The following is a 19,350-nucleotide window of genomic DNA, read 5'->3' as shown; positions in this document are numbered from 1 at the left end:
AAACCAACGTAAGCTCATTTTTTGAATTTACGTTTTTTCTTCAAATTTACATACTGAGATAACCATTTATAAACCAAAAAAAAAATTATCAAGCAAGTTTTTATGACAGTTTTTTAAATTTTTGTAAATATAAATTGAAAACTGAAAATGAAATGGTTACCAAACAGGTTTCAAATGGTAAAAATATCGTAAAATTAACAAATAATTAAATAAGTTACCAACGTAAGAAATGACTTATCAAAAGATTCTTAGGTTATGTATGGTTTGATTTTTAGAATTTTTTTTTAAAAATTAAAAATTAATTTGATTAAGAAATAAAAAATAATAATTATCATTTTTATATAATTTTTATCTTTCGAGTGGTTAAAAATATTTTTTTACAAATTAAATTGAAATAGCCATCCGTATGTATATAACCTGTCCAAAAATTAAAATGATAATTATTTTTTACCCTTAAATGATAATTATTTTTTATTTCTTATTTCTTAACCACATTAATTTTTAATTTTTTTAAAAAAAAATTCTAAAAATCAAACCATACATAGCCTAAAAATTTTTTGATAAATCATTTCTTACGTTGATAACTTATTTAATTATTTGTTAATTTTACGACATTTTTACCATCTGAAACCTATTTAGTAACTATTTCGTTTTCCGTTTTCAATTTATACTTACAAAAATTTTTAAAATTGTCATAAAAACTTGTTTGATAATTTTTGTGGTTTATGAATGGTTGTCTCAGATTGCAAATTTGAGGAAAAAACGTAAATTCAAAAAATGAGTTTACGTTGGTCTTTAAACAAAAATTTAAAAATTTTACTAATAAAAAAAAATTTCAATTTTTTTTTCAATAAATTTTTTTTTCAACTAATACTAATCGAGGGGGCAATTGGTAATGCTACTTTAAACCTTAGGGAGGCGATTGTAATTTCTAAAATATGAGGGGTGTCACTGTAATTTACCCAATGAGGGCAAAATTGGTATTTAAAAAAATTAAATTGCTGAGGGAGGAATCTGTAATGAAACTTTAAACCTCAGGGAAAGATGTAATTTCCAAAAGGTGAGGGAAGAACTGTAATAAACATAAACCTCAGTGGGTGTTAGTGTAATTTACCCTAAAAAAATTCTTAAATTATAATCAGAATAACAATAAATCATAAATCATAACTACAAACACAGGTATATACGGTACACACACATAATTTCCCATATAAACCTTCACTTTTTGGCTTTTTAATTATTTTAGCTTAGGCTAAAAAGTTTTGTTTGGAATAATTTTTTTGGGTTTTTATTTTTATTTTTATTTTTATAAGGGAAAAAATAAAATGATTATGATTTGAATATGATACTTTATTTAATTTATTTTTTAATATATTTTATCTTTTTATGATTATTTTAACCCCAACCCATTACGCCATACATAGCCTAAAGATACAAAAGGAAAATACTTGGTCCACCAAAAGAAAAATGCTTGGAAACACTAGAGGGAGCACTAAGGATATGACAGTGGGTCCCGCCCACTTTTATACTTTTTTTTTAAATTATTTTTAATGCATTAGTATTATTAATGGTGTATTTTTTAACAATAAAAGTTAAGACCCCCTTTGGAGGTCACCCCCTTCACCCCTTTGCATTTGATTGGCTATCTTTTCTTTTTTCTTTTTTTTCCTGATCTCCCAATCTCCAATCCCCACGTGTGTGGGGAATGGTGGGGGTGGGACTTTTAAGAGAGCATGAATCATTGCTCATTTTTTAATAGTCTAAATCATTGTTGTCCACGAAAATAGAGGCGGCCTGATTTCGCCTGAAATGACGTGATGGGATGACCGGCGTGACCTTTGTCTACTGTGGTGGTCACGGTAGACAAAGTCGGTATTTTTGGAGGATCGAATGCACAAATTCAAACAATTGAGAGGAGAGCAAAGTCGGTAGACGTTACATTACCAATATACAAATGAATTGTGACATAGGAGACCTCTAAAGTCTACTCTAAAGTCTACTGATCAGTCTTTCCTGGAAACCTTCGCTCATATTCACATTATACCCATCCACTTTTCCTGTCCATCGTCTTCTTTGGATTCGTCATGAGCAGCACTGAATTTCCAATCAAAGAAGCCAGCGTTCATGAAATCCAGATCGCTTTCAAGCAAAACAAACTCACTTCTCGACGACTCGTCGAGTTCTACCTTACCCAAATTGAATCACTCAACCCAGTTCTCAGATCAGTCATTGAAGTAAACCCAGAAGCTCTTTTCCTCGCAGACGAGGCTGATCGAGAGCGAAACACCAAGTCACCCATTTCACAGTCGTCTTTGTTGCACGGTATTCCCATTCTGTTGAAGGACAACATTGCAACCAAAGACAAGCTCAATACCACAGCTGGGTCGGATGCGCTGCTGGGTTCGGTGGTGGCTCGGGACGCAGGAGTGGTGGCTAAGCTGAGGAAAGCAGGTGCGATCGTATTGGGGAAGGCGAGCATGACTGAGTGGGCTGCTTTCAGGTCGAAGCAGCAGCCAAATGGGTGGTGCGCTAGAGCTGGCCAGGCTGTGGTAAGTAATTTTGCCAATTTGTGTTCTCTCTCTAAGTCCCAATTAGTCTCCAGCTGCATGTAATCCCCTTTACGGTAAGCCTAGTAGGGTAGTCGTTTGTGTACAGACTTCAAAATTTCATAGGTTTGAAAATGTGTTTAAATTTATCTTGTTTACCTTTTAAAATGATTTCAAACAAGTTTTAATTGAGGGAGGTAAGGTTCTTGATTTTTTATAATGCATATATAAGCCTTGTTTGGAAGTTGGTTATTTGACTTTTCAGTTATTTTAGCTTGGCTAAAATAGTTTTGTCTAGAAAATTAGTTGGGTTTTTTTTTTTTTTTTTGCAGTTGATTTGATAGTTGTGAGAAAAAAAATGTAAAATAATTATGAATTTGATGTAACATTTTGTCTTATTGATTATTTTAAACTATTTTGTCTTTTAATAAACTATTTTAACCCAACCCTTTTCCTAAACACTCACATAATAGGATCAAGTTGAATAAGTTGTTCACGTTTGGCTTGAAAACTTAAAAAAGTTTTAAAATGTATTCAAGTTTGACCTGTTTAGTTAGCGAGTCAATTTGAAACTAGTTTTTAATAAACCAAATACAAATTGAGTTTGAGTAGATTGGTTTCTTTTACAATCTTGTTTCATAATTAATGGGTATAACATAGGTCGGATAGGTGGAATGATGTAGATCAAATTTAAGAAAGAAACAAATATTTTTATTTTATTATTTTGAAATTAATAGTTGATTAGGAATTTTATAATTTAGTATAAAATATTACAGAATTATTTAGTTATTTTGTTTTCTAATTTGATATGATGCAATTTTCTTAGTTTTTTAGTTTTGATTTTATTTCTTATTTTATTAGTTTCTTGTTTAACAAGAATTAGGTTTATTATAGATAAAGATTCTTAGGGAAAATAAAGTTTTGTATAATTAATATATCTCGGGTTTTATACTCTTTTGTTCTAACTTTGGATATTCTTTGTGAATCAATCATTGTTGAGCCTTTATTTTCGGTATTCTTTGTAAATCAACAAGTCTAGAAAAGAATCTTACTTTCGGTATTCTTGTTTGAATCAACGGATTCTAAGATTGTCATTATTTCACGTTTCGCGCTACATCAGTTGGTATCAAAGCTTAGGCTACATTCTTGCAATCATGCCACTAAGGATAAATGAAGTTTTTGAGGCTAAGAAAGTAAGGATGCAGCGACAAATTGATGTTCTAACCAAACAGATTACAATCTTGTCCATTGCCATGCAGAAACAACAACGACGACAGCCGAATCTTTGTAATTCATGTTTTGTCAAAGATGATGAGGTAATTGATGATGATCTTACTCTGTTGAGTTTTCATAACAAAAGACCAAGAAAAATTCATGCGTTAAAAAATTCTAAAGATAAAAAAAAGGGTATTTATGAATTTGGATTCCTTTTCTTTCAACTCACAAGTTAATTGGGATTTTCCTCCCTCATATGAGGAGTATCATAAAGAAGTCATAGAAGAAATTATAGTTTTTGATCAGCAAAAGAATTATTGATAAAGAAACAAATACAAGTGAAATCTTACATCAATAAAAAAGGCAATGCATCGAGTATCATAGCTAAACTCAACAATCCCAACTAGGTTGGCACCAGAGAGCTAGCTCAATCATATGCTAGCACGAACCCAAGATTGGTGAGAGACCAATCACAAACAGCCAAAAACAAATAGAAATAGAGTAAACATAATAACATCAAGGCTAGTTACACCCCACAACTACAGTAGCACACCCAATGCCCAAGACAAATTCTGTAGTAACCATAAAAAAACTCCACGCTACCCCTAGCTACACACACTAACAGACCACCATAGCAGCTCACCCCCTAAGCTACTAGATGAACTTTCTTACCAGTTGAATATTCTTACAATGTTACCAACAGAATAAGAACAACCAGAAACAGTGCTAATCGAACTTTAATTAGCTCACATAACTCCTCCAAAATTGGTTGCTTGTTAGAAAAAATACATTCATTTTTGCACTTCCACACAGACCATACCACAGCTGAGGGGATAGCTCTCCAAATCTGCCTTTCTTTCTTTCTGAAATTCCAGCTCATCCACCATTGAAATAGACAGTCAACTGATCATGGAGTTGCCCAAGATGGCCCCCACCAGTCAATTATGCATGGCCAAATTTGCCATACATAGGGACAGAGCAACACCGAATGATTTACTGATTCCATTTCTAATTTGCAGAATACACAAGATAAGTCCACACTACTCCTCAATACACCAATTCTATTTAGATAATCTGTTGTTTTAAGTCTGCCTTTACATGCCAATCAAGTAAAAAAATTGGCTTTGGGTTGTAGAAAATTATTCCATATCTCAAAGTAGGCCCAGATTCTAGATCACACCATTTTTAAGCATTGCTTACCTTGAAATCTCCTACTTGATCAACCTTCCATCTCACATGGTCCTTTATATCCATAACCTTGGCCCAACACCCAACCTATCAGTAAGCCTTACCACTTTCTTCCTCCCAAGCATGAAGATTTCTTCTAAAATTAAAACACAACCTATTTGAGCTAACCTTTCTTGAGATAAGCACACACAATGACACCTCTTTCTCCGTACTCAACGGATACAATCTAGGAAATTGAGCATGCAGACTAGAGTCCCCGAACCAATTATCAACCCAGTACTGTACTCTTCTACCATTCTCTACTCTGAGTTCCATATTTTCCATAAAGAATGTAAATAGTCCTGGGTTAGATTGTGCCACATCCAGAATGTCCCTCCAAATCCTTGAAGTGAAACTTGCTGCATTAGATGATGGCAGCCACCTCCCACCTGTGAATCCATACTTGCTACACACAATTGATTTCCAGAGTGCATCATCTTCCACAGCATACTTCCACCACCATGTGAGTAACATGCACTGATTTGTAAATCTAATGTCTCTAATCCCAAGGCCCCCTTTTTGTTTATTCATTGCAATCTCTTTCCGTTTGACTAGGTGGATTTTCTTCCTAATTTTTGTACCTCCCCACAGGAAATTTGCTTGCAACCTGTCAAGTTCCTTAGCAAGTGGGACATAGGAGATTTTCTCAACGATATAGAGGACGAAATTGAAATTGATCTAGAAGGTACTATGATTCACAAAATATTTAGTGAGGAAGAATTTGATGAGATATTATTAGATATAAATACTTTATTTTCGGAATCACAAGTTGATTGGAATTTACTTCCGAAATTTGATGAATATTTAGTGGAGCAGGAGATTGAAATTCATGAAGTCAAAGAAAAATTTAGACATTGTGAATATGCTCTAAATTATGGTTGTGGGAATGAGATTTTGCAAATTAGTGATGCAATCGAATTAAGGAAAAATGATCAAGTGGAAGAACTAAAAAAAGACAGTAATGGGGTCATATTGCTCATGTCTAGCAAAGAGGACAAAAATTCATTACAAGATGGATTTGATCAAAAACGAAAACCTGTTCAAGTAGAGTTAGGAATGGACTTATTCCAACAAAACTATAATCCATGGAGTTTTCATTACAGTCCATTTGAAGATCAATTGCTTGAAGATGCGAAGTGAAATGTCTTTAGTCAGAATTTGTACTACAAAGAAGATGGGTTAAATTTAATGAAGAAAATTATTTATTTAATTTCGGAAGATTCTCGTTTAAAATTCAGTTTTGAGAAAGTTAATCTCAAGTATAAAGCGGATGTGGACAAGTATAGACATGGCAAATTAATTCAAACAATGGAAATTCGATGACGAGTTTTTTTCAAGCAAGGAGGAATGATGTAGGCCAAATTTTTAAAAAATAAACATTTTTATTTTATTATTTTGAAATTAATAGTTGATTAGAAAATTTCTAATTTAGCATATAATATTATAGAATTATTTAGTTATTTAGTTTCCTAATTTGATATGATGCAATTTTCTTATTTTATTAGTTTTGATTGTATTTATTATTTTATTCGTTTCTTGTTTAACAAGAATTAGATTTATTATAAATAAAGATGTAAGTCTTAGGGCAAAGAAAGTTTTGGATGATTAATATATTTCGAGTTTTATAACGTTGCTTATTCTTTGTGAATCAACCATTGTTGAGCCTTTATTCTCAATATTCTTTGTGAATCAACGAGTCTAGAAAGGAATCTTACTTCTGATATTCTTGTTTGAATCAACGGATTCTAAGATTGTCACTATTTCGCGTTTCGCAATGCATCAACGCACTAAGAGAGTCAAACGCTTCATGAGATCATGACCTATTCTTTCTAAGGCCCATTTTTGTGTATTGATATCTTGAGAGTAGTTCCGCCAACACTAACCAAATATAATTTAGATGTATTGAAGATCATTGAAATGGAAGGGCAAACTATTGAATTGTGATATGATGCTTGCGGATTGATGCAGAATCCATATGTGAAATCTGCAGACCCAGGTGGATCAAGCACAGGATCATCAGTATCAGTAGCAGCAAATATGGTTACAGTATCACTTGGTACAGAGACGGCCGGGTCCATCTTATGTCCATCCAGTTTTAACTCGGTTGTTGGGATCAAACCCACAGTAGGCCTCACCAGCCGGGGAGGGGTCGTCCCAATCTCAACTAGACAAGACACAGTCGGGTATGTGATGCTTTGCAATATGCAGTGTTGTTAGTATTTCATTGTGTACATTTTGAGAATTTTTTTGTGTTTGTAGATTGAAACCCAAATTGTAACTTCTACCATGTTGGACATGGCAGGCCAATCTGCAGGACAGTATCAGATGCTGTTTATGTGCTTGACGCCATCGTGGGTTTCGATCCTTATGATGCTGTGGCAACTAGAAAAGCTTCAAAGTACATCCCACATGGTGGCTACGTGCAATTTCTCAAGGCTGATGGGCTCAGGGGAAAGAGGTTAGGGATAACAAGCTATCGGTTTCCCCAACAACTCCGAAAATTCTCATGCTTTTGAGCTGCATTTCAACACATTAAGGTAAGCATTACATCATGAGTCTTTATTTGCTGCCATTGTCTAGCTTTGGTTACTCCAAGGACAATTTTAATCCTGAAATTACACCCCAAAATCGGGTGAAACGTTAGGCAAAGAGGTGCAACTTTGGTAGATGGTATGGACATACCCAACTTCGATGCCATCATCAACTCTGTGTTCAATGATCAAGACATAGCGTTGCTAGCTGAGTTCAAGTTGTCTCTAAATGCTTATCTAAAAGACCTACTCACTTCTCCGGTGCGATCATTAGCTGATGCAATAGCCTTCAACAAGAAATTTTCGGATTTGGTACATACCACCATCTCTTTCCAACATTTTAGCAATTTTGAGCAAATGAATAGGTCCTCTGTACTATGAACACTGTTAATTAGGTTAATTTATGCTAAACTGTGATCGGATAAGAAAGAGATACTGGTATAAGATATTGGTCAGATCAACAAAATACAGATTCCCTTTTCTCTTTCTACCACCTCTTTTCAAGCCTAAGCGTCTAACTTGTGTGAAGTCACTCTTTAACTAAAGATTGTTGAGGAGAAATTGGCATAAGATACTAATTGACTTGACATGTTTTGGGATTTTGTGTATTTGATTTATATTCACCTATGGAGAAATTGGCATAAGATACTAATTGACTTGACATGTTTTGGTTTTAGTGTATTTGATTTATATTCACTTATTTCTTTTACAAGTAGTGATTGGGTTAGTATATTAATTTACCACTTACAATTTGATATAAACAATCCAAATGTTGCTTCAACAAGATAAATCATACCCAATTTGGTGGTTCTGCAGGAAAAAATTTATGACTGATAGAAATATAAACTCCTTTGTTAGCATGAATTACGTACACAATTGAGGATCACCATCAGTACAAGATTAATCATACATGGTTTGGTGGCTCTGCAGGAAAAAATTGGCGAATATGGGCAAGACTTGTTTTTGGAAGCAGAGAAAACAAATGGGATGGGTGAATTGGAAAAGAAAGCGCTGCGAAATTTAATGGAAGCATCCCAAAATGGACTTCAGAAGTTGATGAAAGATAATATGTTGGATGCACTGGTGACACCCTTGTCATATGATTTCCTACATGTTTCTGGAGTGCTTGCAATTGGGGGATTCCCAGGAATTAGCGTTCCAGCTGGGTACGATCACGATGGGAGGCCGTTTGGTATTTGTTTTGGAGGATTAAAGGGTTTTGAGTCTAAACTCATTGAAATCGCGTATAGTTTCGAGCAGGCTACGAAGATTAGGAAGCCACCTTCATTTGGACCTTGAACTTTAGTGTGTGCTAATTAGCTGATACATTATTGGTACCAGAAATGGTTCTGGTGAACACCCATTGTTATACTTGCAGGACATGTACAAGTGAATGCAGCACAATATTATTAAGTGCTTTGCCTACAAACAAGAATCGAATAACATAAGATCTGCAGTTTCTATCCTTCAATATAAATTGCCAAAAAAAGTTTATTACCAATTCAAGTGAGGCCAAAGCTTAATTTTCCACGATATGTTTTTATTGGATGTGTGTCTCGTATTCTGCGGTCTTATAAAATTATTGTTTTCTTACATGTATTTGGGTTGGGTTTAGAGTCTGAAATCCATCAGAATCCATTCTATATAGGGCTTTGTTAATTGTGTAAGACTATTCTATGATTTGCTAGGATTGGTATAGATATAGGGAAGATAGAAAAATACAGGAGGCACCGAGTGTGAGTGGGGAAAGCAGGGTTTGCTTCAGGTTCAGTTACCTTTGGGAGGACGGAAATTGTTTTAGCATGCGTTTGTTTAAGAAATTTAGGGAAGGATTTGAAAAGGAAAAAAGAAAAAATGTATGAAACTAGATGAAATGTAAGGTTATTTTATTTACATTTTACTCACCTTTTTCTTTTTTAAATTTATTCTCAAATCCTATAACTAAACCCTGCAGCTCAGGTACTGATGCTGAATTATTGGATATTTTTTGTCTCATGGTTGTACTCTTTATTGAATATACTGCGGGCTTAATACTATGCAAATCACAATGAAAGATAGAGAAGTGGCTAGTAGGAGGACGCTTAGTAATTTTCAATTTGATTTAAGTTGGGTTTGAAGTATAGATTTAGGTAGAAATTTAAAAAGAAAAAATAAAAAAGTATTTAAAATATAGATAAAATAAATCTATATTTCATTTACATTTTATTTATATATATATATATATTTTCCTTTTCAAATCCCTATTTTGGAATCTAAGCGTATTTATAAGATCTAACAACATGAATAAGTCATGCACATGCACCAAGATACTCATGAGTCAGGACCATTCATTTATATACATGAACATCTCACAAGAATCTTTAAGCCATGATTGTTTGGGTGGACATGAGATTGAAATTGGACTAATAGTCCAATAAAATTATTAATCCGATGTTTGGTTAAACAATTGAAGTATAGACTAACAATTCGTCCGGATATGATATCTCACATATGATAGACTATTCAATCTCACTGGGATGGGTGAGATATAAATTGAAGGACTAAGTCAAAGTTTGGATTATTAGTCCCTCCTTATAATCCTAACTCAAGGGGGGACAAGTCAAGGTTTTTTCTGCTACACCGGTGTGAGGCTTTGCCTAACTGCAGAGGGCTTGAATCTCCTTAAAGAGAGCGAATTTCCCGCGCCTCAGCCGTTTCAATAATTATTGTAATTTCTATTTTCTAGTGTTTTATTTGTAGTTATCACCAACAGAAAGTATGAGAAGAATTTATTAATCCATCCATGCTATCATCAAGACAATGGATTGAAGTGAGAGAAACAAGTAGATATCAGCAAATATCAATAGTCAATCTAATCTATTAATAGTTCCTCTCCGTCTTCCAAAATACTATGAGCTTGATTTCTAAATTTTTGATTTGATTATAAGAACAGCTGATGGCATTCATGAAGTACCATCCGCAATGCAATATTTTCTAAAGGGGTTTCAAAACCTCTTCACTGCAACAAGGATTACCACGTCCAATTTTAGCAGTCCGTCACTAGCATTTGAACCCTTGAACTGAGGTGCATGAGGTCATACTCAAGAGCAACAAGCTCAAGGAGGGCTAGTATGGATTAGTATGTCCAAACTGCAATAAATAGGATTGTTCATTCAAATAGGAGTGTTGCTACCTACAGCCAATAAACCACCTACAAGCAAAATAAATAATAAGCCATTATCAACAAAAAAATTATAGACATGTTTTTTAGTAGAGTACCAATTATTTTACACAAAATGACTATTAATATTGATTCTTTAAAATCCTTCACACTCTAGAAACCAATTTCCCAACAGGAAAGAGATAAAAAAAAAGAAGGAAAAGAGAAGAAAAATTGGTGTCAAGTTTTTCAGTATTTACACCACAGGAGCATTTTTACTTTTCTTGTTAATTATTACCATGTGCAGTGATAAATGCTGGTTCAATTTTTAACCAATATATAGTACTGTAATTTTCCAGTTTTCAACTAACTATGATTCTTGCAGACAAGAAGTTATTGTGACTTCCTCTGTTTTGGCATGTGTGATAATAAAGGTTTTCTCCTTCATCTTTTGTTTTGCACTCCGTCTTTGTTTTTGATCTGATGTACATTGAAGGAAATATATTTTTCATGAGCTTACAGGTTATTTTTGCTCTTATACTCATTGAAAGAGACGGTGGTTTGAGGAGACTATTCAAGGAGTGGACTTTAGTTGGTTCATTGATTACATCAGGATTGCCAACAGCTATTTATGCGCTGCAAAACAGTCTGCTGCAGATTTCATACAAAAATCTTGATTCCCTCACATTCTCAATGCTGAACCAGACAAAACTCTTTTTCACTACTCTGTTTACATATATAATACCGAGGTATGTTTTTCTAGATCTTCAACTTGAAGGCGAGTGGGTTAGTCTATTGGCTAAGATTTTTGCTATGTCAATAAATAATAATTTTTTTGTTGATAATGGCTTATCAATTTGAAAACCTGTCTGAAAAAATAATATGAGTAGCGACACTCCTATCAACAAAAATTATAGACAAGTTTTTCAGTAGATTGTTACTTCATCTGCCACTAGTTCAACATGGTTTTCATTATCAATCACTGCAAAGGAGACATTCCCCAACCACAAAACTGTAGTGAGCATTTTAAATACACTTTCTTGATCCTCTTTGCTAACATGAACAATATCCAGAGCTTCCCGAAGAGTGAAAAAGGACACAATGACGTTCATATATAAATCAACCCCTATTTCTAAACTTGAAGGGGAAAGGGAAAAATAAGACTCTAAAAGCATTGATGGTGATGACTGTGCTCATAATAATAAGAACAAGGACAAGAAGAAAATACCATTACAATGCATAACTGTCAAGCATCATCGACCCCAAAAATTGAATAGCAATTGCTTTGCCTCAAGTATTTATATTCATTTGCACTTTTCAAATGCAACTTCTCTGTGTTACAAAGCAACAAAAAAAGCATAATAAATGTTAGGGAAAATCGATGTGATTCCCCACAAGTAAATCAATCAATGGGAATAAAAACTAATGCGGAAAAATTAAATCAAAGGCAACACAAGAATTTTTACGTGGTTCCCTCAATGTGAGGTACGTCCACGGGATCGAAATCCAATTCTACTATCAACCAAATAATTCCAAACGATTACAAACGAGACACTAATGGTCTCACAAAACCACCCTTAGGTGAATTCCAAATAATCACAAATAAACAAAGAGGAAAGACCTCACCAAATAGAAGAATCAAAATCTTCAGAATCAGAGTTGAAGAAGACCCAAAATAACGAACCAAACATCAACCACACAAAGAAAACCAAAGCTTGAACAAATCAAGCACTCTTGATTTGTCTTTTCCCAATTGTCAAATTCCCAGGCACTATTACCGAAGCAATATGTTCCATGTAGCAGCCGCCGTTCACTTTTTGTGTGTTGAACAAAAAACCAATTCTTCCAATATTATGAATTTAGGGTTTTGTAACTAAACCCTAGTTGTATCCAAATTGGATTGGGTTTCTTCAAATATAATATATAAAAATATATTATACTAAACTAAGCCAAATTAAACCTCTTTTAATAAATCAACTGGGTCCCACACTCCAATAAGGAGGTATATCCCAACAATTCTCCCCCTACCGACTTAGGTGGAGAGATCAACCATACCCGCCAAAGTTCGACACTTCAAATGTTTGTCCCTCGACAAAGTCTTTGTCAACATATCTGAAATATTATCATCTGTGTGAACCTTTTCGAGTTGTAACAATTTTGAATCTAACACATCACGAATCCAGTGGTATCTCACATCAATGTGTTTCGATCTCGAATGAAAAGTAGAATTTTTACTCAAGTGAATAGCACTTTGACTATCACAATAAAGCACATACTTTTCTTGCTTCAAACCCAATTCTTGCAAAAATTTCTTCAACCATAACTCTTCTTTGCAAGCTTCTGTAATGGCAATATATTCAGCTTCGGTAGTTGAGAGAGCAACACATTTTTGTAATTTAGATTGCCATGCCACAGCTCCCCCTGCAAAAGTCATCAAATACCCCGAAGTAGATTTCCGAGAATCAACATCACCAGCCATGTCAGAATCTGTGAACCCATCAAGCATCGGCTTACCATCTCCAAAACACAAACACACCTTCGAAGTCCCTCGAAGATACCTTAAAATCCATTTTACCGCTGCCCAATGTTCTTTACCCGGATTAGAGAGAAACCGACTCACCACACCAACTGCGTGAGCAATATCCGGCCTTGTACAAACCATGGCGTACATCAAAGAACCAACTGCTGAAGCATAAGGAACTTTCAACATCTCTTCTTTGTCTTTCTCACTTATAGGACATTGATTCGAACTAAGTTTGAAGTGACCCGCAAGTGGACAACCAACCGGCTTTGCTTTATCCATGTTGAACCTCTCAAGAATTTTCTCAATGTAGCTTTCTTGAGATAACCAAATCAGCTCCTCTTTGCGATCACGAACAATTTTCATACCAAGAATTTGCTTTGCCGGTCCCAAATCTTTCATAGCAAAAGACTTGCTCAACTCCAATTTCAACCTGTTTATCATGGTAGAATCTTGACCCACAATTAACATGTCATCAACATAAAGCAAAAGAATAATAAATTTACCATCCGGGAAATTTTTCACAAACACACAATGGTCCGAAGTGGTTTTAGTAAAACCATTATTCATCATGAAAGAGTCAAATTTTTTGTACCATTGCCGCGGGGCTTGCTTGAGACCATACAAACTTTTCTTCAATTTGCAAACAAATTTCTCTTTCCCTTTTTCCACAAAGCCTTCCGGTTGCTCCATGTAAATTTCTTCTTCAAGATCACCATGTAGAAATGCGGTCTTCACATCAAGTTGCTCAACTTCAAGGTTCATACTTGCAGCCATGCCAAGTACAACCCGAATAGAAGACATCTTCACAACCGGCGAGAAAATCTCGTCAAAGTCAATACCTTTCTTTTGCCCAAAGCCTTTCACAACAAGACGTGCCTTGTACCTCAGATTCTTGCCATCATTCTTCAATTTGAAGACCCACTTATTTTTCAGAATTTTCCTCCCTTTAGGCAACTTCACTAAATCATAAGTGTGATTTTCAACTAAGGAATTCATCTCCTCTTCCATGGCCTTTTTCCAATCACCTTTCTTTGCATGCTCAATTGCTTCTTGGTAGCTCTCAGGCTCCCCTTGATCAGAAATCAACACAAATTCATTGGGAGGATACTTTCTTGAAGGTTGTCGGTCCCTTGTAGATTTCCTCAACTCAAGTTGTGGTGACGGTACTTGAGTTGGATGCTCTTCCTCAATTTCTGGCTCAACTTCATTAGGATTAGCATCATCCTCTACATTTTCAATAGGTGGCTGCACATCTCTCCCGTTTTCATCATCAACTGAAGATGAAGGAGATGAATCCATGTCAATGAGATCACTAGTTTTTGGCTCCGGTTGATCACCTTTGCCAAAGTCTTCAATTGTTTGGCCTTCAAGAAACACAACATCACGGCTTCGAATGACTTTCTTGTCGACCGGATCCCACAATCTATACCCAAATTCATCACGCCCATAGCCAAGAAAAATACATTGTCTTGACTTGCTATCAAGCTTGGACCTCTCGTCTTTTGGAATGTGAACAAAGGCTCGGCAACCAAACACTCTCAAGTGCTCATAAGATACATCTTTACCGGTCCAAACTCTTTCTGGAACATCACCATTCAATGGATAGGAAGGAGACAAATTGATCACGTCAACCGCTGTCTTCAATGCCTCACCCCAAAAGGATCTTGGCAATTTAGCTTGTGAAAGCAAACACCTTGTTCTTTCCACAATGGTGCGGTTCATTCTCTCGGCAACTCCATTTTGTTGAGGAGTCTTCTTAACTGTCTTTTGATGCCGAATACCTTGGCTACGACAATACTCATCAAATGGCCCAATGTATTCACCACCATTGTCTGATCGGATGCACTTCAATTTCTGCCCTGTTTCTCTTTCAACCATAGCCTGAAAATGCTTAAATACTTCTAGAACTTGATCTTTAGTTTTTAGTAGAAAAGCCCAAACTTTCCTTGAATAATCATCAATGAAAGTAACAAAATAAAGTGCACCACCATGTGTTCTAACTTTTAAAGGACCACAAACATCAGAATGAATCAACTCCAAAACATTTTCTTTTCTAGAAACAACATTTTTATGAAAAGAAACTCTATGTTGTTTACCCGCCAAACAATGAACACAAGTTTTAAGATGTGTACCTTTCAAACTGGGTAGAAGCTCTTTCTTGAACAATACTTGCAGCCCCTTTTCACTCATATGGCCAAGCCGCTTGTGCCATAATTCAGTAGAAGTATCTTCTTCAAGTGCATTGACAACACCTTTACAAATTTTTCCTTGCATCGAATAAAGTGTATGAGTCTTCTTACACTTAGCCACCACCAAGGAACCCTTTGTGAGCTTCCATATTCCATCACCAAATTTGTTGTTGAAGTCTTCATCATCTAGCTTCCCAGTAGAGATCAAATTGAGGCGAATGTCGGGAACATGTCTCACGTCTTTAAGCAATAACTTGCAGCCCAAATTTGTTTCCAAGCAAACATCACCCATGCCAATAATCTTGGACAAACCTTCATTACCCATTCGAACAGAACCATAATCTCCTGCAGTGTAGGTAGTGAAGAAATCAACTCGAGAAGTCACATGAAAAGAAGCACCAGAATCAATCACCCAATTGCTCTCTTGGCCCACAAAATTGATACAATCATCTTCACAAACGACCATGAGATCACCATTGGTAGTAACTGCTGTTGTGTCTTCTTGCTTCTTATCCACACTTTTATCACGCATTTTCTCCTTATTCTTGAGCTTTCGGCATTCTCGCTTCATGTGTCCTTTCTCATGGCAATAATAGCACTCAATGTCTTTCTTTGAAAAAGAACCATCTTTTGATTTGTCACGGCTTTGATCACGACCATGAGGAGTCTTACTCCTCCCCCTTGATTTGCTTCGGCCTCTCACAACAAATGCTTCTGAATGAGAGGAACCCGCTGATTTTCTTCTAGTTTCTTCATTCAACAGGCTACTAGTGACTTGGCCCATTGTGACAACTCCATCGAGCGCCGAATTACTGACGGTCACAACCAAAGTCTCCCAACTTTCGGGTAAAGAACTAAGTAGCATCAAAGCCTGCAACTCATCATCAAAAACAATTTTCATAGAAGCAAGTTGGTTAACAATACTCTTTATTTCATTCAGATGTTCCGGAATAGGGCTGCCCTCTTTATATTTTAAATTAACCAACTTACGAAACAGAAAAGCTTTATTTGTGGCTGATTTCCTATCATAAAGGCCCTCTAATTTTTTCCATAAATCATGTGCTGAAGTTTCAGTAGCAACATGATGAAACACACTGTCATCAATCCATTGACGGATAACACCAACGGCTTTTCGATTAAGCCTATTCCATTCATCATCTTTCATACCCTCGGGTTTGCCAGAATCACCCTCAATGGGTCCATATAAATCTTTACAAAATAATAGGTCCTCCATTTTAGTTTTCCAAGTTACCCAATTGCTTCCATTGAAGCTAGACATACGACCCACATTCCCCTCCATTGATTTACACAAATAAATAGACTCAAATAAACCGTAAACTCTGATACCAGTTGTTAGGGAAAATCGATGTGATTCCCCACAAGTAAATCAATCAATGGGAATAAAAACTAATGCGGAAAAATTAAATCAAAGGCAACACAAGAATTTTTACGTGGTTCCCTCAATGTGAGGTACGTCCACGGGATCGAAATCCAATTCCACTATCAACCAAATAATTCCAAACGATTACAAACGAGACACTAATGGTCTCACAAAACCACCCTTAGGTGAATTCCAAATAATCACAAATAAACAAAGAGGAAAGACCTCACCAAATAGAAGAATCAAAATCTTCAGAATCAGAGTTGAAGAAGACCCAAAATAACGAACCAAACATCAACCACACAAAGAAAACCAAAGCTTGAACAAATCAAGCACTCTTGATTTGTCTTTTCCCAATTGTCAAATTCCCAGGCACTATTACCGAAGCAATATGTTCCATGTAGCAGCCGCCGTTCACTTTTTGTGTGTTGAACAAAAAACCAATTCTTCCAATATTATGAATTTAGGGTTTTGTAACTAAACCCTAGTTGTATCCAAATTGGATTGGGTTTCTTCAAATATAATATATAAAAATATATTATACTAAACTAAGCCAAATTAAACCTCTTTTAATAAATCAACTGGGTCCCACACTCCAATAAGGAGGTATATCCCAACAATAAATACATAAAAAACAAAAACCGGGAAAAGGTGTAACATAGAGTATAATATAGAGGTTGAAAAACTAGGCTAGCATGTGACCTTGTTATACACATGCACAAATCTGGCACAAATCTGACACAAACTAGGATATATCAGAGATTACAAATGCACAAATCTGCATTCGTAACACGTTGGAAAATTGGTTTTTATAGGTTTATTTTGGACCAATTTTGAGTCCAAATTTGAGTGGGGTCCACATATCTTTTGAGGTGGATCCAAAGAGGTAACATGTTCCTTGCTGCATAGCAAGTCACACATTGAAGACGGTTCGTCAAAACCATTTACGAGTGAATTGGAATTTGACGCCGTTTTCAGGTTCATGAAATAGACATTTAAAGAATTAAATGTGGGTTTCCTTGTAAGGCTAGTCCTATATTGGAAACTTAAGAGAACTTATGTATGTATATAAGTTCTAAGTGGTAACACTTGGGTTGGGCCCCGAGTTTGTAGAAGGGAGGAGTTATGGACAAAGTGAACATTGGCTTAAACCACCACACACACACACACCGCTGCTGCCGTTCGGCCGAGCTGAGCCGTGCCGAGCGCGGGTTGTGGGTCAGGTCAGTTCTAACATTAATTTTTTAGACAAAATTTATTTGAATTTTTCCAAATTCTTATAGGAAATTATTTGAATTTCAAATTGAAATTAATTCAAATTTTTTGTCCAATATTTGTGCCTCTTTCGAATTCCACAATAGATTCAATTTTTCGGACAAATTCAAACTGCCAGATAGATTCAAAACGTCCCAGACAGGTTTTTAACTGCTACAATTTCCAATAGATTTAACTACCCAACAGTTATCTGTTCGAAACAGCGTTGTATCAGTTTAGTTTAATTTTGCATTTGTTCATTCAAATAACTCACCTGTTCAGGTCTGTCAAAATTTGCCTATAAATACTAGCCATTTCCAGCAGTCTTACAGATCTGAAAACATCCTACAAAACTCCAAAAAAAAATTGGTTCCCTCTTGGTTTTGCTTATTTGCATAAATTCTCTTCATATTAGTTTTTGTTTTAAAATAAAATTCAGAGAGTTAAAAACACAGGTTTTGTTCGCCGTACAAATTGTTTGGAATGCTACTACAATTTGTGAAGATCATTGTATCCTGGGAGATAGACGCCTTATATCCATAAGCACTGTAGCGGGGTGAATCTGTCTTAAGGACAGAATGTCACACACTGAACTTGATCTTTTAAAGTTTTGTTTAGTTCGGTAAAATAAATTATGTGAGTGATTTATTTTTATTTATTCAATTTGGTTTCAAAATATTTATCTTACACAGAAGATTGTTTAAACAATCTTAAGACAGATTCGAATTATTCTATTTACATAATTTTTCGTTTGTTTCCTTTTCTCTTTCTTCTTCTTACAGAAATTATTTTTTGTAGTTTTACAAAATAATATTCTGGTTGGAAAAACAAATAGTTGTAATATACTGTTTAGCAGATAGTAGCAATATACTGTCTATTTTCTTTAACAACTAGTAGTAATATATTGGTGTCATTAACAATTCAGAATATTTATTTGTGAAGTTTGTCAGAAATTAATTTTAGTTTTCAAAAATAATTTCTGAGAATTCATTAATTAAAATTCTGTTTTTATTATTTTAATTATTGTAGTGTTACAAAAAATTAATTTTCTGTGTAGAATTAATTTGTTTAAATAAAATTTTATCTATTTTCAAATTAATTGGAAATAAAAGTTACATTTCTTGTTTCTTTTATTTTTACAGAATTTAATTATGTGGTTTTGGTTTATTTTTTGTGTAGTATAAAAATTCTAATTCTAATTTTGTTTTATAATTTAGAATTCATGGTTACAGAAACTGGTTAAACTAATGTTCAAACCAGTATTGGTATGGTGGCTGCAATTGCGTCAACCCCTCCTTATGTTGGGACTGTGCCAATGAATCATGGTAAAAAGCCAGAGGAGTT

The 19,350-nt window shown here is 34.9% G+C and overlaps 1 protein-coding gene across 1 annotated transcript; it reads left to right on the top strand.

Moving 5' to 3' along the window:
• Positions 1 to 1,791: 1,791 nt before the first annotated feature.
• On the top strand, positions 1,792 to 9,020 carry LOC114322065 (putative amidase At4g34880). The gene is given in 6 exon segments (XM_028269334.2): positions 1,792 to 2,549; positions 6,957 to 7,171; positions 7,291 to 7,464; positions 7,466 to 7,525; positions 7,633 to 7,831; positions 8,450 to 9,020. Coding segments are annotated over 6 exon segments (1,482 nt in total). The 5' UTR covers positions 1,792 to 2,084; the 3' UTR covers positions 8,819 to 9,020.
• Positions 9,021 to 19,350: the final 10,330 nt, after the last annotated feature.

The sequence above is a fragment of the Camellia sinensis genome, chromosome 5 (genome assembly GCF_055761805.1).
Source record: "Camellia sinensis isolate YWXY chromosome 5, ASM5576180v1, whole genome shotgun sequence".
Classification (NCBI taxonomy): domain Eukaryota; kingdom Viridiplantae; phylum Streptophyta; class Magnoliopsida; order Ericales; family Theaceae; genus Camellia; species Camellia sinensis.
Note: the sequence above shows the minus strand (reverse complement) of the source record. Positions and strands in the feature narration are given on the sequence as shown.